The sequence below is a fragment of the Chenopodium album genome, chromosome 18 (genome assembly GCF_948465745.1).
Source record: "Chenopodium album chromosome 18, dcCheAlbu1.1, whole genome shotgun sequence".
Taxonomy (NCBI): domain Eukaryota; kingdom Viridiplantae; phylum Streptophyta; class Magnoliopsida; order Caryophyllales; family Amaranthaceae; genus Chenopodium; species Chenopodium album.
The window spans coordinates 8537796-8565253 of record NC_137851.1 but is presented as its reverse complement, the minus strand read 5'-3'; the positions used below and the strand labels follow the sequence as shown (position 1 = coordinate 8565253).

At 34.0% G+C, this 27458-nt stretch overlaps 3 protein-coding genes and 2 pseudogenes across 3 annotated transcripts; 4 read left to right on the top strand and 1 right to left on the bottom strand.

Moving 5' to 3' along the window:
• Window positions 1-1638: 1638 nt before the first annotated feature.
• On the top strand, window positions 1639-2718 carry LOC145591729 (uncharacterized). The gene has a single exon (XM_081648233.1). The coding sequence runs from the start codon at window positions 1639-1641 to the stop codon at window positions 2716-2718; it is 1080 nt and encodes a 359-aa protein (XP_081504359.1).
• A 2964-nt stretch (window positions 2719-5682) lies between these two features.
• LOC145591728 (F-box/kelch-repeat protein At3g06240-like) lies at window positions 5683-10028 on the top strand. The gene is made up of 6 exons (XM_081648231.1): window positions 5683-5721; window positions 5864-5937; window positions 7292-8452; window positions 8627-8636; window positions 8743-8805; window positions 9981-10028. The coding sequence occupies exons 1-6, from the start codon at window positions 5683-5685 to the stop codon at window positions 10026-10028; spliced, it is 1395 nt and encodes a 464-aa protein (XP_081504357.1).
• Window positions 10029-10124: 96 nt separating this feature from the next.
• Window positions 10125-11255, top strand: LOC145591727 (F-box/kelch-repeat protein At3g06240-like). Its single transcript, XM_081648230.1, has one exon. The coding sequence runs from the start codon at window positions 10125-10127 to the stop codon at window positions 11253-11255; it is 1131 nt and encodes a 376-aa protein (XP_081504356.1).
• Window positions 11256-14000: 2745 nt separating this feature from the next.
• LOC145591726 (putative disease resistance protein RGA4) lies at window positions 14001-20100 on the top strand (annotated as a pseudogene).
• A 1269-nt stretch (window positions 20101-21369) lies between these two features.
• Window positions 21370-25655, bottom strand: LOC145592981 (putative disease resistance protein At1g50180; annotated as a pseudogene).
• Between the last annotated feature and the right edge of the window lie 1803 nt (window positions 25656-27458).

Here is a 27458-nt window from a genome sequence, read left to right as displayed (position 1 = left end):
ACAAATTAGCTAATCAGATTCAATTATAAATTGCTAAAATTAAAAGTGAAAATTGAAAAAAAATACCGTGAGACTTCAATCTCTGATTTGCTTAATTGCTTAGCCTTGCTGGCTATTTTCCGTGAATTAAAACTTCCTTCAAAGTTTGAACCTTTAAAAACACTGGAGTTTTTTTCACGGAGGGAGGCGGAATGAATATTTAATTGTTTAGTAAAGAACATACAATTATTTTGTAAAGAACATCTAGCTATTTTATAAAGAACATCACATATAGTTGTATTGTAACGAACACATAGTTGTTTTGTAAATAACATATAGTTGTTTTATAAAGAACATATAACTATTTTGTAATAAAAAACTTTCAACTTTATGTTATTTATATATATCTAAAGAACATCTGTAATATTAATAAAGAACATAATAGCTAGAGGTGATTAACTTCGGCCGGCCCGATTCGACCCGAAAATAGGGCGGGTTTGGACAAGCTTAAAAATGCATTTTTAGTTAAAAATCCAAACCCAGCCCAAAAAGCCCACTACATTTTTCGGGTTTGGGCACGAGATATTATGTTAAGGCCCGGCCCGATTCGAATTTTTGATCACCTCTAATGATAATATAATAATGAACATTATTTTTCTTCAAAAAAAAAAAAAAATAATAAACATTATTTTTATTCAACCACCATAATCTAAAGACAAAATTCAAAGAACATTTCAAAATAAACAATTAACATTATGTCACAAATAAAAGTACATTATACTGACAATTAAAGAACATGAAGATAAAGAACATTATTTAATGACATGTTATGTTTTTTACAATTCTATAATATGTTCTTTTCACTTTAAATGAATGTTCTTTACAATTTTATAACATGTTCTTTTCACTTTAACTAAATGTTCTTTATATTTCTATATAATGTTCTTTCCACATTTTTTTTTTTTTTTTTTTTTTTTTGAAAGGATGCACCATGCGGATCGTGCATCCACCTGCAGGAACCACGCATTGTAAAAACACTACTACTACTTCGTATTAGGTTTTTTTTTTTTTTTTTTTTTTTTTTTTTTTTTTTTTATTGAATTTGACTTTTATTAACTTATATAAATCATGAATTATTTTTCCTCTTCAGTTTTAAAATATACAAATATATATATGCACTTATGCAAAATTCAACTCCAATCCAACAAACTATTGGATTTTCATCCCCAGACTCCAACCCTATACGACTCCAATTTTATTTTGACCCTATCATCAATAGAAACCAATATATAATCAATGTCATGGAGCAATAAATCCATGAAATGAATTTCCATCCATAACCCCCCTAGAATTTCCAACGCCTCATAGCTTAAACCTACTACAGTCTGTCTATTGTGTGGCTGGCCACATTATGTGGTCACTTGTTAAAAAGAGTAATAACTCTTATAACATCCGGGATACAACACTGACCGATTAACCCTGTAAACAAGTAACACTAATAACAAAGTAACCCATGATAGATTTCAAATTATTATTAGATATGCATGCTTTTCAAATCAATATGATAGATTAGTAAGCCTCAACTATTCAAGTAAGCAAGCTTTAGTATTGAAAAAACTTAAAAACCCTAAAGTTCTACTCCAACAAACCGTATCAAAGATGGAGAAACTCGAATTTTCCGAGAAACATCGCATAATTCCAGATGATATTTGGTGTTTTCCCTATGATATAACCTTACATATCTTACTCTTACTTCCTCTAAAATCACTAGCAAAAATGAAACTACTCTCCAAAACCTGGTATTTCCAAATCTCTTGCCCTAAATTTGCAAATTTTCTTATTCAATTCTCAAACTTTGTTAACCCTCAAACACTAATCTTTCAATCCAAGAATTGTATCTCTTCATTAAAAGCCGAAGATTTAAACAAATTAGAAATAAACACCACTCTTTTAAATCATCCATTTCCTGATTCACGAACAGGAGTTTATTACTATTGTGCTGGATCTTATAATGGGGTTGTTTGTATCCATATTACTACACCTGATTTGCAAGAACAACTCATTGTTTTGAACCCGATTACGCAGGAATGCAGGCCTATTCCACTGCCTCCTGCTCGCGTTGATGATCCACCTATTACACCAGTTTCGTGTCGTCACAAAAGATATTGGTTCGGTTTTGTCTATTTGTTGGACGATGTTATCTTTCACTTGAAGAGAAAACGGAGTTACTTGTACTCGATGAAGGATACTTCATGGAGGGAATTAATGTATTCGAATCGATTTATTATCGAATATGAGACTATACCTTGTAGGAGTCTTGGAACTAGATTTGTTCTTAAAGACGGAGTGTTACATTATGCTGTTGGTCTCTATACGATATTTAAATTTGATTTGGTCAATGACACATTATCAAGTGTACGTCACGTAAAACAACGTCCTGATGTCGACAACAATGTTTATCGTATCATTGATGTTGCACTTGGTGTCACACAAGAAAATAATCTGTGTTCGGGTCGGGTCTTTCAACATTGGAGGAAGGAGAAGTGGGTTTTGGAGATATGGAACTTGATTGAACGTACAAATTCGAGTTCATGGAAAAAGTTGTATAGGATTTCTTTGGGTGAAGAAACACCCCGCCCATACCCTTGGGTAATTGGATTTACATATCAAGCAGGGCCGTTTCAGAAATTTCGGTGGCCCGGGGCGAAGACAAAAATTGGGGCCCTAATTCACATATAGAATTTTAAAATAAAATAAAATTTGGGTGGGCAAAAAAATACATGTTTTATTACGCATAATAATCTTTAATAACATCAAAATATCAAATTTCCTATAGATAAAACATTGAAATCAAAGCCTAAGCGTTCATATGAAAATATTTCTACGAGCCTTTCTAGAAGCAAAGTCACTAATAATAGTTTCTACATTGATATGTTCTAATATATTTTTTTCAATACATAAAGTAGCTAAACCATTCAACCTTTCTTGTGACATTGAAGATCTCAAGTAGGTTTTTAGTAACTTCTTAGTATAATAAGCATATGAAAAATGCCTTAATTTGTTATCAATTGGAAACACAAGGTTCAAATCTCTAATAGGTCCTTTTTCTATCAAAATATCCCTTCCTTTAATGTCAAGATTACCCTAATTTTTAGGATCATAAATATCTAAAGGAGGGACTACTTGATCATTGCCAACATCATTAACATCGGATGTATTTGGTACATTCGTTTGTTCATTCATATTAGTCGCATCCTCATTAGGCTCATTTGCCTCATTATCAATATTTTCATTATTTATATTCTCATTGAATTGTTCATGATTTTCATCTTCACCCAATTCATTAGAAGACTCTTCTACTTGTACTACTTTAGTAAAAAATTTGTCAATGGAACCCTTAAGAGATTCTCTTAACTCTTCTGTCCGTTTTCTTCTTTTCCTCTTATCATTACCAGATAAATATTTTCTGGGCAACATTCTTTCAAACAAAACCAATAATAAATTAATAAGTATAGAATAGAACAAAAACACCTGATTATTGAAGCAATTGAACAAAAGACTTAGTACGCTCAATTTGCACTCCAAACAAATGTTATTTCAAGTAATCAAATCTGAAAAATACAAAACAATTGAAACAAAAAAAAATTAGTAAAATTAACCAAATAAAAATAAAATTACATAATTACATTATGATTTAAGAATGAAAAAGTACAAAATTAAAAAGTTAGATAAGAAATTACCTTAGCAAACTACTCCAGTACTCCGTAGCATTGAATGATGAACTCGTAGGCCGTAGCTCTCGTCAAACGAGTCGAAGCAATTAGCCAATTAGCACAATTAATTGAATTAAACAACCAATTCAACCAGACAAGTAGACAACACCAATCAATGACTTAATATTTTTCCCCCAATGGTACAGATGAAAACTTAATAGAAAGAAAAGATTTAGATGAATAAAGTAGAGTTTACAAAGAGAATTATATATAAATTTCCTTTGAAAATTGAAGGATAAAATTACCGTTTATCATAATTATGTAGAAGAAGGGATTAATCTGACCGAAAATTGGATTGAGATACATATTGAAAAATAAATTTACCAACAAAAGGGGATAAAATTAAATTTATGGCAGTTTTTTTTTTTTTTTTGGATAAATCAAATTCACTTAGGAAAGTGAATATTTTGGGAGAAAAATTAGGGAGGAAGAAGGTTGAACAACGAAAAATATGGAGATTGAATTTCTGAAACTCACGCTTCTTCCTTAGTTTTTCTTTTTATTTTTTATTTTTTTTATACATAATTATTTTGGGGCCTTTTCTTAAACAGAAGTTGGGCTTTTGGTTCGGGGGCCCAGGGCGGTCGCCCCACCTGCCCTGGCCATGCTACGGCCCTGATATCAAGGAAAAATATTTGTTGGAGGAGAAAAGCTCGTAATTGTTGGTCCAAATCGGGTTGCTAGTGATAATATGCAAGAAGTTAAAACGAAACATACTGCCATTTACACTATGAGTTATGTTGAAACTCTTTTATCGCCTTATTCACTTCATAATTTAGAGTATTTGTGAAATAATCAATTTACTACGAAGTAGCTTTGTGTTTGGGTAAATCTTGTATTTTTTTTTATTTTTTTTTTTTATTTTTTTTTTTTATTGATTTTTGAATAAGCCTCTGAACATCTTACCATGTTGGACCTCAACTAGTCAACTATATCTAAATTTTCTTTAACTACTACGGAGTAGTATGTATATAATTGTGTTTTTTTAATTTAGCGTTTTTGTAATTGTTGAAAAAAAATTTAATGTTATACGTTCTTTTATCTCAAAACATTGTTTAATTTGACTTCTTATGATTAGAGTTTGCTAATAAGGTGCTATTAATGTGTTTTAAGCTAAGATTTTGTATTTGACGAAATTATAAACTTGTAATCATGAGTTGTGTGTTAATGTGTATTATTTCCTGGTTGAATTTGATCTATTTTTTAAAGGAAAATATAAACCGCCAAATATGAGGTAAAATTGATCAACTTAAAGCCATAAACAAACATATCCTTTATTTATTTTTATTTTTTTTAATGTATCAGTTTGACTTTTACATTATTCACATGTCATATTTGACTTAAATTTTTTGCTATCATAAAAATTAACAAATGTTATTATATAATATATCATTAGATTAGTCACAATGTCTACCTTCATAATATAATTTTGTTACAATTTTTAGGAAAATTTGCAAATTGCAGTAATTTAAAGTTCGTATTTTGCAAATTGCAGTCATTTAAAAAAAAAATTGCAAATTGCAGCCTAAAAGTTCGTATAAATTGTAAATTGCAGCCCGATTCAATTATTTCATCGGTTTACATGTTGAAAAATCTTCGTTTAAGGTTTTAGGGGTCATTTTAGCCTTAAGGGCCCGAATTGAGCTCTGAATTAATAAAAAAATAACGTGTCTCATTTTTACAGTTTCCCACAAATCGATACATTTTTATTACGCAAAACGAGACACTTGCGTTATTTTTTTGCTAATTCCAAGCTCAATTCGAACCCCTAAGAACTAAAATGGCCCCTAAAACCTTAATAGAAGATTTTTCGACTTGTAAACCGATGAAAAAGTTGAATTGGGCTGCAATTTACAATTTATACGAACTTTTGGGCTGCAATTTGCAATTTTCTTTTAAATGGCTGCAATTTGCAAAATACGAACTTTAAATGGCTGCAATTTGCAAATTTTCCCAATTTTTACATAAGGTATTGATGATCAAAGTTACGTCTTGACAGATGTGCCAGTCAAACTGATGCATTAAAAAAAAAAAGGAGTAGTCTAGAAAGACAAATGCACAAGGCCATGACATTGTTGTTATGAAATTGTTAGCTCCACACCTCCACATAGGTAACAACTAACAAGGATCCTTTCATCCTTTACCTCTTCACTATTATTGCCTGCTTCGACTTTGCTAGCTCACGGTAAAGCTAACAACTTCCTCGCACTAAAGCCACAAAGTTGGAGGATTTTTATTTAGATCAAAAAGGAAAACTTCCCCATCATAGCTAGGTTTACATAAGGATCTTGCCAGATTTCATAAACCCGAAAGAAAAAATTAAGCTCGAATACTTATGATTGATCTCACAAATGATGAAGCATCAAGCTTAGCTTGAACAATATATAGGTCATTGGACTTGAATTAAATTAAGTACTTTCTCAAACTACTACTAGTGCAACATATCAATGTATGTCATTGGACTTGAATTAAATTAAGTACTTTCTCAAACTACTACTAGTGCAACATATCAATGTATGTCATTGTAAAAGCATGAATCATAGACAACGATATGAAAGAGGTATACAACATTATTATCTAATCTCATTAACAATGACCGTGGTGAATAGTACGTAGGGAGTAGAAATAATGATTTATATAAGGTAATTGGAAAAGTGAACGTCAATGAATCCCGAAAAGTTGAAATTAAGCTTTGTATTTCATGAAGTGAGTAGAACTACTTGAAACTAAGTAGCATATTATTAAAGCAGCTAACGTTCTCATTTCTAACAAATTACAATACTGCCTACATTTTAATACGGAGTATATGAAAATACCTATGTACCCCTCTGTATAATCTTTCAGTTTCATGATAATCACAACATAATATAATGTAAATATACTTAATGATTAATTGAAGAATATTTTACAAGTGTTATGATTATTATGAAACGGTAGAAAACAAATCCAAGCCATTCACATTTATCAACTTGATATTTCTCAACCCAACAGTCCAACCCAACAAGAATTAGAGAGGTTTTTTTTTTTGGAAAATTCCGAGAGTTTTTTTTAAGGAAAATTACGAGAGGTTTTTACAACCAAATGCATCAAAAGATTCAAAACAATTCAAAATTACCAAAAATATAGTTGGCTTCCATGAGAAGCTTTTTATTGTCTTCTTCATCAAATCACTTTCTTTTTTCAACTTTTCGTCTTTTCTTTCCAATTTCCATCACACATTCGTAGTTAAAGGTATAATCTTTCTAAAGACCTTTTGTATTTTACTCTAATGGACTTCTTACTTTGCCTTTTTGTTTATTTTCTTATTATATAACTGTATTCTCTTCAATTTCTCTTAATTAGGGTTTTCTTTCAATCTTTAGTCTGTTCTTCGTATAATTGCTTCAGTTTTGGTTATTTCTACATATTTTCATGTCAGATTATATACCCTTTTCGAATATGTTGTGGTAAATTGTAATAGGAACTTGTATTAAATTGTTTTTGTTTTATGAGTTGTTTTGTGTTGTTTTTGATGTAGTAATTTCAATTTTGTTCTGCAGATTCTTTAATAAACCTAATATGAAACGCTCTAAAAATGAAGAGTGCCCTTTTTTGAGGTTATCTGAGAAATTGATCATTGAAATTCTGTGTCGATTGCCCGTAAAATCGTTAGGAAAGTGCAAATTAGTCTGCAAATCATGGAATGCCTTAATCTCAGACCCTGAATTTGCCATGTCACATCTTGAATTTTCGAAGAGTAATAATCAACCTTTGACACTAATTTTGCAAAAGAATAATATCTTGTCTCAACTAAAGTTTCGTGATTTGACGGATATTAGTAAGGGTGTAACCTTAGCCCCATTGAGGCACCGGTTCCTCGAGGATGATGTGTTTGACCCTAGGTACTATTTTATAGTCGGGTCTAGTGATGGTCTTATTTGTGTTTATGTTAAGGAGATGGGTAAGAAGAGACGTCGTGATGATTCGATGTCTCTTTGGAATCCTTGCACCACTGAGGAGTTGGAAATCTCATTGCCTGTTGAAAGGGGTTCGTTTTATGTTCATATTGAATCTAGTTGGTTCGGATGTGTTCCTTCCTGTGATGATGACTATAAGATTTTCTTAGTCTATACGATGCATAAGCAATCTCATGGAACGTGTATGTATCTGTACTCGTTAAGGTTTGATAGATGGAAAAGTGTACATGTTTCTGATGAAGATTATGAGCGCATTTCTGAAGTTGACTCTGTATACTTGGATGAGGCGTTGCATTACCTTGTACGTCGCAAATGGATTGTTATATTTGATTTGGTTTCAGAAACCTTTAAGAAGGTGCCCTTCTCAGTTGAGGCTGACCAATTACCAGACTATCATCAGCTATCGCTTGGTGTGATTGGAGAATATGATTGTCTATGTGGTATGTTTGTACATCGCTCTGAGGAATGGATGGTCGAGCTGTGGACCTTGGAGGAGTATGATGATTGGGATTCTTGGGAAAAGATGTATCGAATTGAATTGAAGGAAAATATTGTCATAAACTGCATGAAATTTTTGGGGTTCACTTACAGTGGTAATCTTTGCATTCAACAAGCAAATGGACTTGTGCTGGTTGACACGGATGATGATCCTCCTTCACATGTCGTGGCTCGAAATCCCTCTTTTGAAAAGGTCTACAAGGTGATGGATTATGTGGAGAGCCTTGTGTCTCCTGATTCTATTCCGTAAGTTAACTTTGGTGGCAGTCGAACCATAAGAGCATTACAAGGGACCATGTCAAGGACGCGAACAATTCTAGCTGGCTAGGTGTATAAGGTTTTGAGATGTGGGTTGATGATGAAGAATTGAAACTGTGATGTTTGATTACTACTAGTAATAATCCTTTTGTTGACAATCAGAATTGAAACTGTGATGTTTTATTACTACTAGTAATAATGAGAATCAACTTAACCAAAAGTTTAAGTTAATGGCTGAGATTCAAGAATATGTTTAATACTCTATCATTTATTAACAGGATTTGGTTAATATGTTGAAAGCAGATAGGGATGAAGAACTGAAGAAGAATACTAGAAAGACGGTTAGTTTTATCTTAACCACGTTAATGGCCGTCTTTGTGCCGTTACCCAAGTCATAAGGCCAAAATACAACTTACCCACATGGTTTAATATATTGCCTCCGTTTTTTTTAGTTGACACGTTTTGACTTTAACACTATTCACATACTTTCCTTTGACCATATTTTGTGATTTATATGTAATATAAAATATAGTCATGTGGGGTTTTGTTAGATTCGTCACAATATATGTTTTCAAAATATCAACTTTTTATAATTTTTGCTTATCGAAAATTAAAGATATTAACGTCTGAATTTATGCATTGGCAAACGTGATTAAATAAACGTGTCAAATAAAAAGAAACGAAATTACTAAACTAGAGTAGTATAAACTTGGAATTCCACGAGTAAAAAAGAGAGGAATTATTACTGTAACCCACAACTATTAAAACAAGACTTCAATAGTTGAATCAATCAATTCACACAGTAAAAAACTACTCCTACTCCGTAAAATACGATTTGTTATCTTCCATGAGAAGCAAAACATTTGTAAAATCACCATCAATTTTTTTCTTCAACCTTTTGTCTTTCCTTTCCTTTCCCATCATACTTGCTCATCTCCTCTAAAGGTATGATCTTTACAATTTCCCTTTATTGTTTTCTTTATATATGTTGATTTCCTCCCTCTTTAGTTGTAATTCTCTTCTTTTTTAATTTTCTTTAAACTTTACTCTGTTGATAATTTTATTACATTGTGTTATTTACCTATTTTGAACTAATTTTTACAATTTTTGATAATTTGCTTTTATAGGATGTGTGTGTTTTTTTTTCTTTTTTGGAGGAAAGTTCAATTATATAGGTCTAATAAGTTCAATCAGATTTAATATGTTTCTATTTTAGATAATGTGCACTTTTATAGGATTTCAACTAGATTAGTTGGTTCTGTAAATTTTTTTTTTTTTTTTTAAAAAAAAAAAAAACTAGATTAGTTGGTTAAATTACCCAAGATATGACATCAAATCACGTTCGCATTAGCAACAAAAATTCCTAATCAGGGCCAATAACTTCCAATCAAGGCTAAAAAGTACTCGTATGGTTTAATAAGTCGAAAAGAACACACCCTTACTTTGGTTTTGATTTTGAAGTGAGAAATTGTAGTAAGAGATTATGAGCTTGTTAGAGAATTGTTCTTTCTAACAGTGGGATGTTAGCAAGTATGTTGATTATGTTCTTAATAGTTACAAGTAGGTGTTAATGATTGTATTAGTTGAAACTTGAAATTGGGTTTATAATGTAGTAACATCAGATTTGTTTTGCAGTGAAAACTTGAAAGCCTAATCTAATATGAGCCGATTCAAATATGAAGATGACCCTTTTTTGGGGTTAAACGAAGAATTAATACTAGATATTCTGTATCGACTGCCTGCAAAATCATTAGGAAAATGCAAACTAGTATGCAAATCATGGCTTACCCTCATCTCAGACCCTAAATTTGCAAGATCACATTTCGATTATTCGAACATTGATGATCAACCCTTGACCCTCATTGTTCAAAAATTCAATACCCTTTCCACCCTGAAGTTTTCCAATACTACTGAGGGTGTAACCTCAGACATGTTGAACAATCAATTCCTTAATAGCTTTGTATCCAGTTATTATTATTGTTTCATTGTCGGGTCAAATGATGGCCTTATATGTGTTTATGTCAAGCAAATGGAGAGGGGTAGACGCGGTCAAGATTCATTGCATCTTTGGAATCCTTGCACCACTAAAGCAAGGGAGATCTCATTGCCTGTTAAAAGGGATTATTCATCTTATGTTCATATAGACTCGAGTTGGTTTGGTCGTGTTCCCTCCTCCGATGACTACAAAATCTTCTTAGTGTATTCGGAGTATTGGCCCCATGAAAAGGGCATGTATCTATACTCGTTAAGGTCTGGTAGATGGAGAAGAATACAGGTCTCTGATGAAGATACGAGCTTAGTCTCAGAAGCCGATTCTGTTTTCTTAAATGAAGCGTTACACTACATTGTACCTGACGAAAGGATAGTTATAGTATTTGATTTGGCAGCAGAGACCTTTAAGAAGGTGCCCTTCTCAATTAAACCTGATCAAGCACCAAAACATGATAAGCTTTTGCTTGGTGTCATTGGAAAATATCACCGCCTATGTGCTATGTTTTTAAATAGCCTTGGGGAACGGATGTTCGAGCTGTGGACCCTGGAGGAGTATGATAATTGGGATTCTTGGAAAAAGCTGTATCGAATTGACCTGCGGAAGTATATACTCAGAAATCGTATCCAATTTGTAGGGTTCACATACAATGGTTATCTATGCATTGAAGCAGATGGGGTTGTGGTCATTGACCCAGATGATGATCCACCTTCACATGTCGTTACTCAATGTCCCAGTGTACAGGTTTACAAGTTTATGGATTATGTGGAGAGTCTTGTCTTCCCAAATTCTATCCCATAATTTAATTTGGTGGTAATCGAAACAATATAGAAGGGTGGGTGTCAAGGGACCTTGTCAAGGTCACAAACAAAGCTGGCTATGGTTCTGAGATGTGGGTTGATGAAAATGTGATGTTATAACTACTGCTCGTAATAGTAATCCTTTTGTTGACAACCAAAGTTCATATTGTATGAATTTGTGGTTTGCAAAGCTAGTGGCTTCTATGCGGCTATGCATGTAATTCTGTATATTTAACTGTTGGTGCTATGCTCTGTGCCTCTGTATTTATGTACTAATCTACAATGAGTTGTAATATGCGTTATTTTGGATCAACTATGCAAATGTGGAAATTAATCTTTTATATTCTGCAGTTGATATATTCTACAGGGGTGGTTACATATGTTTGTATTCTTATTAGTTAGTCTTTTATGAGCCTCAAGAAATGGCTCTTTCAACTCTGTAATTGTGTATCAAGCATAGCTTGGTCTAGTAGTCAAGTTTATATTTCACAACCAAGAGGTTGTGGAATCAAACCCAATAAGAGACACTTTGGGGGTGGGGATTCCCTTACCCTTCCCCCTCACTTCCAAAGTGTCTAGCCTGCTAACTCGGATTGGGAGGATCTGTGAGATTTCAACCCGGTATGGCCCTTCTCCTTACCAACCAAAAAAAAAAAAAAAAAAAAAAAAAAAAAAAAAAAAAAAAAAAAAAAAAAAAAACTCTTTAATTGTGCAAAATTTCCCTCCATCTCTTGATCATCACACTGCTCAAAATAGTCAGAGGCCTAAAATTTTTCAGGTGATCAGGTCAGTCTTATTTTCCTTATCAATGAACTGATGCGTTATATGATGAAATCAACTAATGGATACTAGAGGTACCATAATATTTAAATTTAACATGTTCATACAATACAATTTTTATTGTTGATTAAAAGAGGAAAAGCGAATGATAATAAGCCGGACCAGTCCTATTGAAACCAGGTTTTTCATCCTTATGCATGCAGCTGGGAATTTAGAAATTATGGATAGGCTAGGCTAGAATTAAATACTTGGATTTCCTCATAAAAAAATCTTTAATACTTTGTTACTATGATTTATCACTTTATCATTAAACTAGTTTTTGGCCTTGGACGAGTCCGGATCATTGCTTGTATTTTGCTTGTATTATCATTATAGTTAATTTTTTTTTTTTAAAAAAAATTCAATATTGAATGTTTAATTTGTCAATTTGATTAAACATTAGACTATTCGAGGGAGGAGACTAAGAATGTTAATTGTGGGAATATTTGATGCCCATCAACAGTTACAAAATTTTAATAGTGAATTAAGGTTGAAATTAATAAATGAATTTATGTTAGCTTATTAATTGAATATTAAATAATAGAACAATAATGTATTGAGTATCTCATACTCCGTATAAAGTTGCAAAATAAAGAGGGTTGTCAAATTAGAAAGCTATAAGGTGTAAGTTAAATCATTCTATTAAGCACAATAAGTGTTAAGAACATTATTGATAGTTTGATGGTAAATGTGAAATGTCGTCCTTAAGTTTAGTGGTTCTAATTATAACTCAATCATAAATTATTAAATTTGCATTATTGTATTGATTTTTGGTACTCCCTTTGTTTCATAATGTTAGTCCATATACTATTTTGGGCGTTTCAAAAAGATATACTCATATTGAATATATTTTATTTATAACTTGATTTTTTTTTTTGGAATTAATAAGTTATGGATTGATGACATGGCTCTAAGTAAGGAAATCTATACCTTAAATTATGCAATTATGACTTGTACTTTCCTAATAAAAATAAAAAAAGTTAAATAAGGTAAACTAATTATGAATTATGTTGTACTTTAATGTTAAATTCCAAATATATTTCTTTTCTTATTTTATGTGATTGATTCCATATGAGACTAACATTATAAAATTGAGGGAGTATTTACTATAGATGAATTGGTCTTGATCTGTCATTAACATTGCTCATGTGTCGCCAAATATATTAAAGGAAGAGTGACACATGTCGATATCATACTATGTATCCTTTTGACGTTTAAAAATATTATAGATTTTGAGAGATATTTATTTTATTTTTTTTAAGAACTTAGGTAGTGATTTGAAAAAAGCTTTAATGAAAATTTGTGTATGTTAAACGAGTAGGTTGATGAGGAATTTTCCTTAGGATGCTAGCGTAGACTCGTCACTCGTGAAATGCGTGATTGAACACATTGCATTATTGCAAGGGTTTTGGTAGGTCAAATTGTCAAAGTCAATAATAATACCAAAGAAAAGAGGGAAAAAAGAAAAAAAGAAGAAAGAAATTTTAAGAAATTACTCCATAAGTGATTAATGGCCGGATAATAAATTTGAAATAAAATGGCAGATGTCACTGCTAATCTGCTATAGTACATAACTACGTATAAAAATAGAATAAATGAATTGACTAAAAAAAGAGTGGACCTATAGTTTTACTTGTATAGTTTTATACTCCCCTTTTAATTATAAGTTTAAGAGATCTCGAGGTTGTCATAATTAAAGCCTTGTTTTGGCCACTTTCTCCTTAAATTAAACCAATAAATAAACACATTCACTCATTGTGTAATACCAACCATTGTTACTGTCTTACTGATAAGCATTGGTGGCCGATACTACATCACATAACTGGTCCAAAACACAAGTTCCCTAGTACATACCGATAACAATTACATTCCATTATCGTATTTCACCCTACGTTACTTGCGTAACTGTGAGCGTGCACGGTGCACCATGGAAGCTTATCCGTTCGCGGGTGCATTGACCTCGGCCTTTTCGAGCATGTTATCGACTAGCATTCAAGATGGTCTAAGGCAAGCCGGGGCTTCGAAGGCTCAACTCCAAACCATGACAAAGAAAATCATTTCCATCCAAGAGTTTTTGGAAGATGTACGCAACACAAGGCAAGCAAGGGGTGAACACTGAATGTATCACCCTCCAACTAAATCATTGGTGTAAAAAAGTCAACGATTTGACTTTTTTTGTTGAGAATACTATCGATAATATGAGACCGTTCGTAGGAATAATCGATCATCGTTCAAGAAGACGGCTTTGTTATCTCTTGCTTTTTGTATGTCTCGTAGGATTAGCAAGATCCTCTCTTTGTTGGATGAGCTCGTAAAGGAGACTACTAAGATGAATACAATGAGGGGCCGCACAGTTAATGTAACGACCCCTCGTTATAGTCGTAACGGCAGTGATCCATTGGATCAAACTTTCGTGTTTGAAGGAAGGAAAACCGATGAAGAAACAATTGTAAACAAATTGCTTAGTTCAAACGACGCTGGAGGTTACTTTTTCACGATCGCAATAGTCGGAATGGGAGGTAATTCTTTTATTTGCGTACTCATGATTCATGAAACACGTGGTCCTACGTTAGTTTTTAAATAAGTACTGTTCTTATTTTAGACTTAGAGCAAGTTTAGCCCCAATACTTAGGGTAACATCATCATCTTGAATCTTATGACTTATGTTTAAAACTTTTCCTATTTTTCTTCATAAATCTCAAGTAAGTCTCAAGTTGAGTCTTGAAATTGCAAAACTCAACTTAAGACTTGAGATTGAGACCCACCTCACTTTTATTTTTATTATCCTTTTTTTTTTTTTTTTTTTTTACACTTTTCTATGTATGTCATATATGTGAGTCTTAGGGCTAAAGTGATAAATTTGTACAAGTCTTAGTGAGACTTAACAAGAATTTAATGACATCATTTTTAATGGGAACTGCCAAAAATGATGTCACATCCAAGTATTAAGAGTTTGGGCTAAATTTACTCTTAACTCTGCTATGTTCTTTTCTAAGTTATTTTTGTTCAACGAAAATTTAATAATATCAATTACTTCGTTTCACAAAAAAAAAAAAAAAAAAAAGCTGATAATAATACTCAGTATATTTTTCTACTTAGGTTATTAGCAAAATAATCTCTATTATATGAGTTAAAGAGGCGAGGAGAGATTTTTACTTAAATTTAAAATTCTCTGTTTTTGCAAATGATCATGCAATTAAAAAAAAAAAAAAAAAAAAAAAAAAAAAAAAAAAAAAAAAAAAAAAAAAAAAAAAAAATTACATATCATTATTTGACAAATTAAAAATATATATACTTCCTCCATTATGAATTACTCACAACAAAGGGGTATTATTTGTGAGACATAAAATATTCCTTTGTTGCGAGTAATATGTAAGGGAGGGAGTATATAAAAAAGTAAATATAGTCCAAAATCATGAACCCAAAATAAGTCATAATTGATTAATTAATAAAGCAAAGCATCAAAACAAAAAGGTAAATATATATACAAAAAGGCAAAAGCTAATAAACGCCCCCGGACGTTAGATAAGAGAATTAAAATGGAAATATTAAAGCAAAATTAACATTAATTACACCAAACAACGCGTGATTTTGCCATGCATTCCTAACTTAATACCATTTCAACCAATATAATTATTCTTTATCTAACGCCTCAGGGCGCTCGTTAGCAAGATCCATGCAAAAATTACCAAAAATATACAAGAAAACATTAATCAGACAATTGTGATTGATGATCCTTTAATAAGCTCTATTTTATTAAAAATGTTAAGGTTGGTGAGCGCACACAATGGATGCAAATTAAAGATGTAGAGATTAAGTAGTAACAATAAAGAAGAATAAATAAAAGCAAGGAAAATAGAAAAAAGAGCCTACCGTAGGAAATATTAACTCTGATCTATTTTATTGAAAATGTTAGGGTTGGTGAGTGTACACAATAAATTAAAGTTGTAGAGATTAAGTAGTAACAATAAAGAAGAATAAATAAAAGCAAGGAAAATAGTAAAAGGAACCTATACGGTAGGAAATATTAACTCTAATCTATTTTATTAAAATGTTAGTGTTGGTGAATGCAGATAGTGTATATAATAATTTTGATCATAATACTCTGTAATGAATAACTTTTGGTTTGCTTGACACATGCAAAATGAGGCATTTTCGATAATTTTTTGTCAAATTTGTCCTCATATCGTATTCAAAAGCGAAGGAAATAAATGACCCCAAAACCTCTACAAAGCATGTGGTGATTTTTTTTTTTTCTTTTCCTTTTTGCTAGTTTGAGGGTATTTTAAAATAAAATTTTATATGGAGGGTAATTTCAAAAAGTGGGTTATTTGTGAGTGGTGAAATACAAAATTTCTTAAAGGAACAATGCATATATGTGTGTCCTTTTTAAATTTAAAAAAATGCATGTATGTAATATGTTGTGTGGCCACTTGAAAATTAAAATATTGTTGTATGTACTGAAAATGATAGTGGTTATATCATTATATGCGACTAGACGACTAGTCATTCTCCAATACTTCTACATCAATTTTGGTAATCACAAGGCATTCATGTGACCTTTTGGAATTCATGCTTGCAGGTATTGGAAAAACTTCCCTTGCTAAAAAGGTATATGAAGATCAAAGAATTCTGGATCATTTCGCGAAGAAGTTTTGGGTAACAGTAGGTGAAATTTTCGATGCAACAAAGATTTTGAAGGAGATGTTGCAGTCTGTTGTACAAGCTCCTAGGCAGGAAGAGGATTCAACAGACACCGAGGTGTTTGTTGATTTCATGAAGGGAGAAGAAACTCTGATTGTACTGGATAATGTCTGGTCTGTGAAGCGCGAGCAGTTACATAAACTGTATGGATTGCATAGCGGAGGCAATAAGATCAGTATTCTGGTAACAACCAGGAGAAAAGAAGCTGCAAGGACTATTAGTGCTTCCTATGTTCATAATTTGGAAAGATTAAAGGATGAGGAGAGTTGGGAGTTGTTTAAGCTGGTTGCAGCTGCCGCAGAGCCGATGGAGGAGGACTGCGACTTTGAGACATATGGCAGGGAGATTGTATCAAAGTGTCATGGTGTTCCCCTCATTATTCGGAACATGGGAGGGTTGTTGCAGAGGAAAGCGAATGTGCTGCAGTGGAAGACAGTTGCAGAAACTAGATTAAGGGACTTGCCCAGCTTGGAGATTTTGTCAGCTTTGTCAATGACTTATGAACACTTGCCAAACGCTGTAAAACAATGTTTTGCTTACTGTTCTATATTTCCGAAAGGTGCCACTATTCTGAAATCTGATTTGATAAGGCTCTGGCTTGCCCAAGGCTTCCTGTCTGCGGAAGCTGCAGAGAAATACTTTGACATTTTGTTGAACGAGTTACTTCTCCAAGTGTCTAAGCAGGATGAGGATGGTCATGCCATAGAATGCACAATACTAGACTTGAATCATGACTTGGCAGTGCATGTTTCTAGACACGAAGGGTTGGTTTTCGATGGCCAAGAAGAAAATCAACCGAGTAGTGTTTCCAGTGTCCAGCATTTACTGATTTCACCAGGAGTAATGGAAGAAGCAGGGGAAAGTCATTTTAGACTACGAACAATGTACTCAATGGTTGAATTCAATGCAGTGCAGGAGAATTTACTCAGTCAAGCAAGATATATGTATGTATTGAAATTAGATGGCATTGGTCTGAAAGAAGTGCCAAAGAGTATTGGAAAGCTGAAATATTTACGATATCTTGATCTGTCAAATAATCCAATCAGATACTTGCCAGAAACAATCACACATCTCTACCTTTTGCAAACTCTACTGCTTGTTAACTGTGAGGGTTTGGAGCAGCCCCAGGGGCTACAAAATTTGATCAACTTGAAACTTGTCGATGCTAGACCGTTACAGTTACCTAACCAGATTGTACCCCCTACTGCTCGCAGAATACAACCCCCTATAAAGCTGAATGAAGTAGGGGGGTCCAAAAAGATTTCTGATCTGGGAAGTCTCAATGATATATCTGGTCCTTTATTTATTAGTGGCCTTGAATACATAAATGACAGAGAAGCCGCCCAGGAAGCCAAGATAGGGGTGAAACACGGTCTTTCAGCTTTGGAACTGCATTGGAATAGAGAAAGACTAGAGACGGGTGACAGCCAGCAAAGTCCGAATGACCAAATTCTAGATGGTCTTCAGCCTCACCCAAATATTCAAAGGCTTAAGCTGATTAACTACGACAGCCAGCAATTTCCAGAGTGGGTGAAGAAGATGAAGGGTGAAGGCAATGAGAGACTTAATAAATTAGTGAAGATCGAATTAGTTGATTGCAAAAGATGCCTGCAACTCCCAACACTCGGGCAATTACCAAATCTTTGGACTCTGATTGTTGGTGGCATGGACAACATTGAGACAATAGGTCAAGAGTTTTACAGTAATGTCGATGATAGTGAAGAGGAGGATATGCTGGAAGTATATTTTCCTTTCCTGAGAAGGCTAGAATTGCGAAATTTCAGTAGGCTGATAAACTGGTTGCCTTCCACCACAGGTCAGATGATAGATAATAATATTTGTCAAGCATTTCCGAGGCTTGAGACATTGAAAGTTGTCGATTGTCCCAAGTTGACGAGCATACCTACTGATTTCCCACAGCTGAAAAATTTAATGATCCAAGGGATTACATGGGGTAGTTGGTTGAAAACTATCATAACAGACAGCTGCAAGAATCACAGACTAACTTCTCTCGTCTTGTGTGAGATGGTGTCCGAACCAGATTGTTTTTGTAACGAGCTATTCTGGTGTACATCTCTTGAAGAACTCAGCTTACAAAAGTGCAAAAGGCTGGCGAAATGGCCAGCTAAACCATGGAACCTCACTTCCCTCAAGGAATTGTGCATAAATGACTGCCCTCTACTCACATATCTTCCACGTGTTGATGATCTTACTGCTCTGAAAACATTAGTCATTAGAGGATGTGATCGCTTAGCAGGACCTCCAAAATATCTGGAAATGTGCTCATCTCTCACTAAATTGGCAATCACTGACTGCAAATTACTGACAAAAATTCCAGATTTACAGCAGCTGACTAGCCTTGAAGAACTAGATATATTAGACTGTGTGAGATTAAGAAATCTACCTCCAGGGCTTGATAAACTTACTAGCCTTCGAACTGTGAGGATTGGTGAGGTATATGACAGCTTTATGCAATTTCCAGAATGCAGCTCCCTGAAAAACCTCGAAAGAGTCTGGTTAAAGGGCACCTCAAACATGAAAGATCTTCCTGAGAAACTAAAATGTCTCCCTCAACTGAAAGTATTAAGAATTTGGAGATTTTCATCCCTGGAAATAGTTCCTGCTTGGATTTGTGACCTTAAGGACCTGGAGATCATGATATTTGAAGAATGTGACACTTTGAAGGAGCTTCCTTCACGGAGAGAGATGCTAAAACTTAAGAAGCTACGATGCTTGCGTATTGAGAAGTGTGCCAATTTAGAGGAAAAGGGTCTTGAATGGGAAAATATTCGCCATGTATCGCATATAAAAATCAAAGGCCGCTGGTATCAGGAAGATAGAAGTTCATTATTGCAGGTATGCATGTTTAATTTTACAGTATTATTATTGAAACTACTTTGCTTAGCATAGTTCTGTTTTTTTTTATTTTTATAAGTATATGGTTATCCATGTGTTGCAAAGGAAAACTAATTACTACATATGTACCTTAAATATTTCTAACAGAAACTGGAAATTGGAAATGGCAGGAAATTACTGAACCTGAAATTGATCATTATCCTACAAATTCAGATGATGAAGAACCAAATGACGGGAATAGATATTATGATGCTGAAGAAGATCCAGGAAGAAAAGTCCCTAATTTCAACATCCTGGTCAGTCTATGGAGAAATTTAATAATTTACTTACGAAGATTCTTGAACTATCTGCAAGCGAAGCTAGATGCAGCTTCACCCAAGTAACATCTGTAGGGCGTGCAGTTATATGTTCTTATGCAGTGTTTCAGTAAAGTTGAGCACTTGAGCTCTCTAGTTGATTCCACTTGAATATGCATATATGTATATAATTAATTGGTTCGTCCCTTGGAGCAAAATGTCAATCTTAAATATCTCAATTTTATATTTGCCAAACCACCAGCCAATGTATACTGACTGCAGATATTCAGCTCCAGATATATCTTGATCTGTACATTTTTCTTTACTGTGATAGTAGTTCATCATCATCAGCATAGCTTAAGGACTTGGCAGTTTGTATAATATATATATTTTTTTAATTCATATTATTAAAATTTCAAGTTGATGATGTACAACCATGCCAATGAAAAAAAATAAAAATAAAGTAAAATCTACATGTTAAATTTAGAAACAATATGAAATGAGTCTGGGCAACCCGAATAAGGAGGAGGAGAGTTAGGTCCACAAACAAGGCTTTGGAGCTTCCATACTAAAACCAATTGGCAATAGTAGGAGTTACTCCTCTACCTTATAAAGTGGAACCACCTTTCCTCTTTCTCCAATGTGGGACACTCACAAGTGATACACATTGGGTTCCAACACTCCCCCTCACTTGTGAGTGTCCTTAGAATTAGAGCACACCAGAAGGTACATTATAAATCCTCTTTGGGAATGAACATCCAATAGAGGCCCCTTAACCAGTGGCTTGACAAATACCCAGTTATAAACGGCCCAACAAACCTGGGCTCTGATACCATGTTAAATTTAGAAACAATATGAAATGAGCCTGGGCAACCCGAATAAGGAGGAGGAGAGTTAGGTCCACAAACAAGGCTTTGGAGCTTCCATACTAAAACCAATTGGCAATAGGAGTTACTCCTCTACCTTATAAAGTGGAACCACCTTTCCTCTTTCTCCAATGTGGGACACTCACAAGTGATACACATTGGGTTCCAGGCCCATTTCATATTGTTTCTAAATTTAACATGGTATCATAGCCCGGGTTGCGGGTTTCTTCTAAACTGGGTATTTAATCGCTACTGGATAAGGATTTACCTCGACAGGATGTCCAGCCCCTAAGAGGATTATTGATCTGGCCTTATCCAGTTAGCTTTGAAGTTCTAAGGACACTCATAAGTAAGGGGGAGTGTTGAATCCCATTGTAGCCCACTTATGAGTGTCCCACATTGGAGAAAGAGGAGAGATGGTTTCACTTTATAAGGTAGAGGAATACCTCCTACTATTGCCAATTGGTTTTAGTATGGAAGCTCCAAAGCCTTGTTTGTGGACCTAACTCTCCTCCTCCTTGTTCGGGTTGCCCAGGCCCATTTCATATTGTTTCTAAATTTAACAAAAGGGATTCTTTCTCGTGGGTTAAGCTAGGGGAAAAAAAATACAGTACACGCAAGGGATTCTTTCTCGTGGGGCTAAGCAGGATTCATGAAAGATACTTGTTGCATTGTCGGGTAGCCAAGTCTTCATCATCATCATCCACAAGCGCAACTTTAATGAAAGGACAGGTAAAGTACTTGTCAGTTCCTTCCACACAAGGTTTGCAGACAACTTCAACTGATGTAGGCAATCCATCAGGTATCATTTGTAGCTTATTGCAGTTGTATATCTGCAGGCGGTGAAGTTTAGGCATGGATCCTCCTACTGCCCTCCAATTCTCTAAGATGTCTATATTACTGAGCTTCAGATCAACGAGCTCCTCAAAACCTCCCTCTGTGCATTCCATAGAGGTTCCTGAGAATGAGACTGTGTCCAGGGAAAGACTTCTTAGGTTAAAGAGGTGCTTGAATTTTTGCATAGGATCAGCACACATTAGTTCACAGTTTTTGATAACTAAGATCGTCATGCTTTCTGGAAATTTAATGCTTCCTAGCTTCAGTTCTGTCATCTCTGAATTCGTACCTGTCATTTCCAGAGTACGAAGGCAACTACAGGTTGACAAAATTTCCGTTTCTTCATTAAGGCACCGTGAATCTTAAGGGACAGATGCACAAGATTTTGACTTTTTATTCACTTTTATGCACAAGACCGTGAATCCATAATGGTCTTAAGAGTTTCGGTCTGGGATACCACATTCTTGACGGAAAGTTTCCTCAAATCTCCCAATTTCAGTAGGTCTTTGACTTGAGATCTGCTTGTGTCAAAGTTCTTGAGTATCTCCAAGTTGCTTAAACCTTTGGTCCGTAATTTTTGAAGGTAATGAAACCACTTGACTTTGTAGGCATGTGAAGGGAGATACAACTGCTTTAGTCTTTTCATCCTCCACAAGACATTTGGTATTCTCATAACACAATTGTCTGGAAGACATACGCGTAGATCAAGAGTTTGAAGGCACCTTAGGTTGCCTATGGATGATGACAACTTTCTTACTGGAGTTCCCATGATGCTCAAATATCTCAAGTGAATCAAGTTGCCAAGCATTTTAGGCACCTCATTGATGCCAGTAATTTCAAGAAGCAATACACGAAGCAGCTTGAGGTCACTTACCAATGTTTTCAACCAACTTTGATCATTATTGTGAACTGGACCACTTCTAAAGAACATCAGAGATCTAAGGTGTGAAGCCTTGTCAAATCGGGAGGGAAATTTATTCAGCTGACTCTGCCCAAAATGAATGGCAACACGATGCAGTTTTCTATCTTTAAATGTAGAAGCATTGATGTATTCCACATTTGTATTCTCTTGACGAACTATGGAGAGAAAATTTTCCTCTTTTGCCTTAGAAGTACACATCTCCCACATTAAGTCATGAAGGCGACATGTTTTTATCTTTCCTGCTGGCCCTATTCTTCCAACTTGAACAATACATCTTTGCACCAATTCCCTCAAGTAGCTATTAGCAATGTTCTCCAAATTCACAGGATAATCATCACTTGGTACAACAATACCTTCAGCAATCCACATACGATACAACTTTTTGGTAGGTATTTCGAAACCTTCTGGGAAATTTCCTAGATGAAGGAAACAAGGTCTTAAGTGATAGGGTAGATCTGTGTAGCTCAACTCCAACACATCTGTCACTCCGATTTTATCATTGCTGTTGACTGTTAAATATTTTTCGACATTCCTTTGAACACTTTTCCATTCCTCTCTTGTTTTTTTTAAGAGCTAGAAGTCCTCCTAGGACAACTATTGCCAAAGGCAGGCCCTTGCATTGAACAACCATTTGATCTCCTAGTATCTTCATATCCTTTAACAATTGCTGCGCTTTAGGGTCTGCACACGAAGATACAGTAAGATCCTAAATCAGGCATGACAAGATTTTAATCTACAGTCAAAAGTCATGGGTATATTATACAAAGCAGAGAAGATCATAGCAATGTTGGTCAGAAGATATTTATCCAAGCCTTAAGACTCTACTATAAGAATACAGATTTGTCTGTCTCTTAATCTGTTTGAAGCTTAAAGATCAGTTGTGTACAGCAAGTGCATATTGCTGACATAAATTGACCCTAGGTAAAGATGGAAATGAGTTCATGACCATAACTTAATGTGTTAAATTTGTAGACCATGTGAGTACAGAACTCCAGGATAGGGGAAGGGTCAAGGTGTTAGTTATGCGGTTGAGTATGGACTCGGTTCAGAGTTTTCAAGACCTACGACCCTACTGTGGACTAACCAAACTTAGATTCACAAAAAGTCAAAAATTCAAAATTAACAACACAGCAATATGCACTACTCATCAAAGTATGTCAGTATTACACAAAACATTAGAATGTCATCATTTCACTTTGCCCAAATCAGACATTCATACTCAGACCTTAGTCACCTATCAAAAATATACGTTGTACAAATAAAATCAAATTATGTGTATGGTTTTACACGATCCTAGTCATTGCCATTTTTATCCCAAGGCAATTGCTTTACATTATCTGCAATTAATAACCATGTGTTTGGAAAATAAACTTTAATGAAATTTTGGTAAAACTTCGAAATTTTTAGACTTTGTTGTCATAATGATAGTAAGAATGAAAATTGTTGAAAAAGTACTTCCTCAATTGTTTTAAAGTGATACACTAACCTTATTAAGCCAATTAAGGCATTTTATTTAAGAGACAAACTTCCACTTTAGTAATAATACTTCCTCTGTTTTTTTTACTTGACACCTTTCTATTATCATGCTTGTCAACGCATATTTTTAACAATTAATACCTCTATTTATCAACATTGTAAAATTATAAAAAGTAAATATTAATAAAATATACATTGAAACGATTCAAACAAGATCCCACATGAATGTGTTTTATCGTATCTATAAACCACAAAAGCGAGTCAAAGCGTGTTGTGTGAATAATATAAAAGTCAAACAGTGTCAACTAAAAAAAAACGGAAGACCTCCGATAATAACACGATATAATTGGATCATATTGCTGCGGTGATGAATAATTATATGAAGATAAATTTATTGTTCTCTTCACTTGCACTATAGTCTACACCGCTATACGGAATAATATAGTTAATCATTTATTTTCTAATAAGAACTGATTTTGAATAATACATAAATAAGAAGGTACCTCTAGTTCTGGTATCTTTGCCAAGAAATGCTTTCTTGTAGAACAGCTCCAAGCTCTCAGATTCATCAAGAGGTTCAAGTTGACGAGAATATCCTTGAGGATCAACATGTAAGATCAAATCCTTGTTGCGTGTAGTGAACAACAATTTGCTGCGAGAATCACTGGGTTTTGGAAAACCATCCTTCAAAAAATTCCAATCACTTACTTTCCATAAATCATCAAGAACCACCAGGCACTTCTTCTTCTGTAAGACTCTATAAAGTCTTCCTTCTAGCCGTTCTTCAATTTTTCGGACATTTTCCCTCTCTGTTTGATCATCAACTAGCCTAAGCAAAATTAATTTAATAATATCCCTTGAATCGAACTTCTGAGAGACATAAATCCAAGGACACTTATCAAACTGACGCCCTTTCACTTCCTGATATACTTTCCTAGCAAGTGTGGTCTTACCAGATCCTGCCATCCCACTTATGGCAATCACTTTGGTTTCTTTGTTCATCAGCTGTTCCAATAAAAGTTTTGAGTCTTCTGTCAACCCAACTATGTCATCCACCGGGAGGTGGGAATGAGTGCGTCTCAGCTCTGCCTTTTTCGACTGCAACAATGAACCTGAACTTTCCTTTTCTTCTCCGTAGCTGGCAGGCTTGACTCCATAGGTAACCATTCGTGTCGATAACTTTGAGATCTTATTGGTTAGGACATCAATCTCAGACCCAACTTGATGAGTTGACGTTACATCTTTATTAGCACAACAAAAAGTCCATTTAACCAAACTCCAAAAGATTATCCCTTCTTTTTTTCTAAAATCATACGATACTTTGAGGAGGTACTTCTCAAGAATGTCCTCAGCTTCATATGAAAAATCGTTGATTTCAGATATCCATTTTTTAATCACTTCATCATCTCTTTTCTTCTCGTCAGCACTTCGTAGGAAGCATTGAATCCATTCGAGCTCACTTTGGAGCCCCTCAACCTTGTCTTTCACAGCATCTAAGTATTTTGCTTCTTCCACCATCCATTTTCCTAGCTGTTGAGCAGCTGATTTCAGCAACGCCGCTGCCTCCATTTTAACTAATAATTTTGTTTCTTCTTCGTTTTAAAATATATTTAAGTGGGTGATGATCAAAATTAACCTTCAGGGAAATCAAAGTAGAGATTTGTCTAGTGTAAGTTGTGTAACAAAGGATTGATTACTGCTGCACAGCAAAAGATTTTGTTTATGTTTTTCAATACTAGAGTATTGGTTGAGAGGAAGGTAATAAGTACCATCTTTAATTAATTTTTTATATGCTAAAGATATATGATTTAGATATATTTAATGGTCTCATATATTTTAAACTGTCAGCTAACAGTCTTCCATTGAAGTCTATTCACCAAACTTCTTGAATTTGGGGTTGGGTTAGGGCCCAAAGACTCCCATGCCTTTCTTGGTCGGACCAACCCAACCGGTGATTTCGGGGGAGGTTACAGTCTTTGTTCTATTGTACTCCTTAATATGTGCATTATTGTCTTGGAGTCTTTGTTTTAAGAAGGAAAAAAAGTCTTATATATCTAGGCGATTTCGAGATCTGATATAATACTAAAAAAATTACATAGATAGAAGTCTTTGAGGGTGTTGCCGAAAGTTTTGGATCATATTCCTTCTAGGAGTGGATCATCTAACTATTTTAAATAGATATAAGTTTTTTAATATAGTTACATATGGGGAACTATTGATTTATATATTTCGTATTTGTTAAAATATTCACGTAACTTCGTAAGAAACACCACCAGATCAATTGGAGATGCTGCCAAACCCCAAAATAATATAGAGAATTGAAGACTGAAGTGAACATTGCAATAATGGACAGCATTCAGTTGACTGGGAAAAAAAATAGCTAATTATTTTATTCCCTAAACCTTAATTAACGGGATATTAACCTGTTAATGAATTAATGGTGTTATTTATACTGTTATTATTGGGACGGAGTATATAATTGAGCAAATAATATAATCCCAAAGAAATCATTATACGTACTGTTTAATAAAGGTTACATTTCCAAACAAAAAAATTCCCCTGTTTGAGAGTATTAATTGCCCTTATAGTGGGATTAGTAGTGTATGTAAAATTTATTAAAACATAGTCTGACGACTCATCAGAAAATTTGATAAAATTTGCACAAAAATAAAGAAAATAATAAAAAAATTAAATAAATAAAAAAAAAAAATCATACAATCAAGTCCTTTAAATATTTACTCAAACTTATAAAACAGAGAGTTTTTTTTTTAATTTTTTATTTTATTAATAAAAAAAACTGAGTTAACCGTAGATTACCAAAGTGAGCACTAATGTCAAACCCTTAAGGCAACAAATTGGCTTACTAAACTACATTGCATAAAAATGATAAAAGCTTAAAACTTGGGACACACTTGTGTAAAATTGAGTTGTTTTAAAAAGCATAATGAATTATAGCCCTAAGGTAAGTTCTATGGAGAAACAGTTGATGGTTTCCCTGTTAAGTATTTTATATATACTGAGAGGTTAAGCAACAAAGGTCTCCGGGGACATGCTCGTTATTTTTAGCCTAGATCGAAGACTAGAGTAGATAGTACTGTGATTCCTATAGCTGTATCAGAATCTCTGAGAAGGGTTGCACAACTGAGGCTCTTCATCATATGCAAAAAGTTACCACTATTGTTCTAATGTTGTAAACCAATAGCTATCTATTCTCGGAAATGGAAACAAGCTTAATAGCATCATCAGCTACTCATTTAAAGAGTATGGTCTTGTCCTATTGATCTTTACCAATGTTGCCATGGTCTAAATCAGCTTAAATTTTCCTTACACAACTCAATTATACAATGATATTAATCTTTTTGCATTGATGACAATTGCATAAGTTTACATACTTCTCTAGAAACTTCATAAGAGAACCTACATGTTAA

What these genes read in the sequence shown, in the direction of transcription:
- LOC145591728 (XM_081648231.1), top strand. Translation starts at nt 5,683, where the DNA reads ATGGCTGCAATTTGCAAATTTTCCCAATTTTTACATAAG. An exon ending in TTTCCCAATTTTTACATAAG is followed by an intron (nt 5,722 to 5,863) that starts GTATTGATGATC and finishes ACCTCCACATAG; the next exon opens with GTAACAACTAACAAGGATCC. An exon ending in AGAAGAATACTAGAAAGACG is followed by an intron (nt 8,806 to 9,980) that starts GTTAGTTTTATC and finishes TCTTTCTAACAG; the next exon opens with TGGGATGTTAGCAAGTATGT.
- LOC145591729 (XM_081648233.1), top strand. Translation starts at nt 1,639, where the DNA reads ATGGAGAAACTCGAATTTTCCGAGAAACATCGCATAATTCCAGATGAT.
- LOC145591727 (XM_081648230.1), top strand. Translation starts at nt 10,125, where the DNA reads ATGAGCCGATTCAAATATGAAGATGACCCTTTTTTGGGGTTAAACGAA.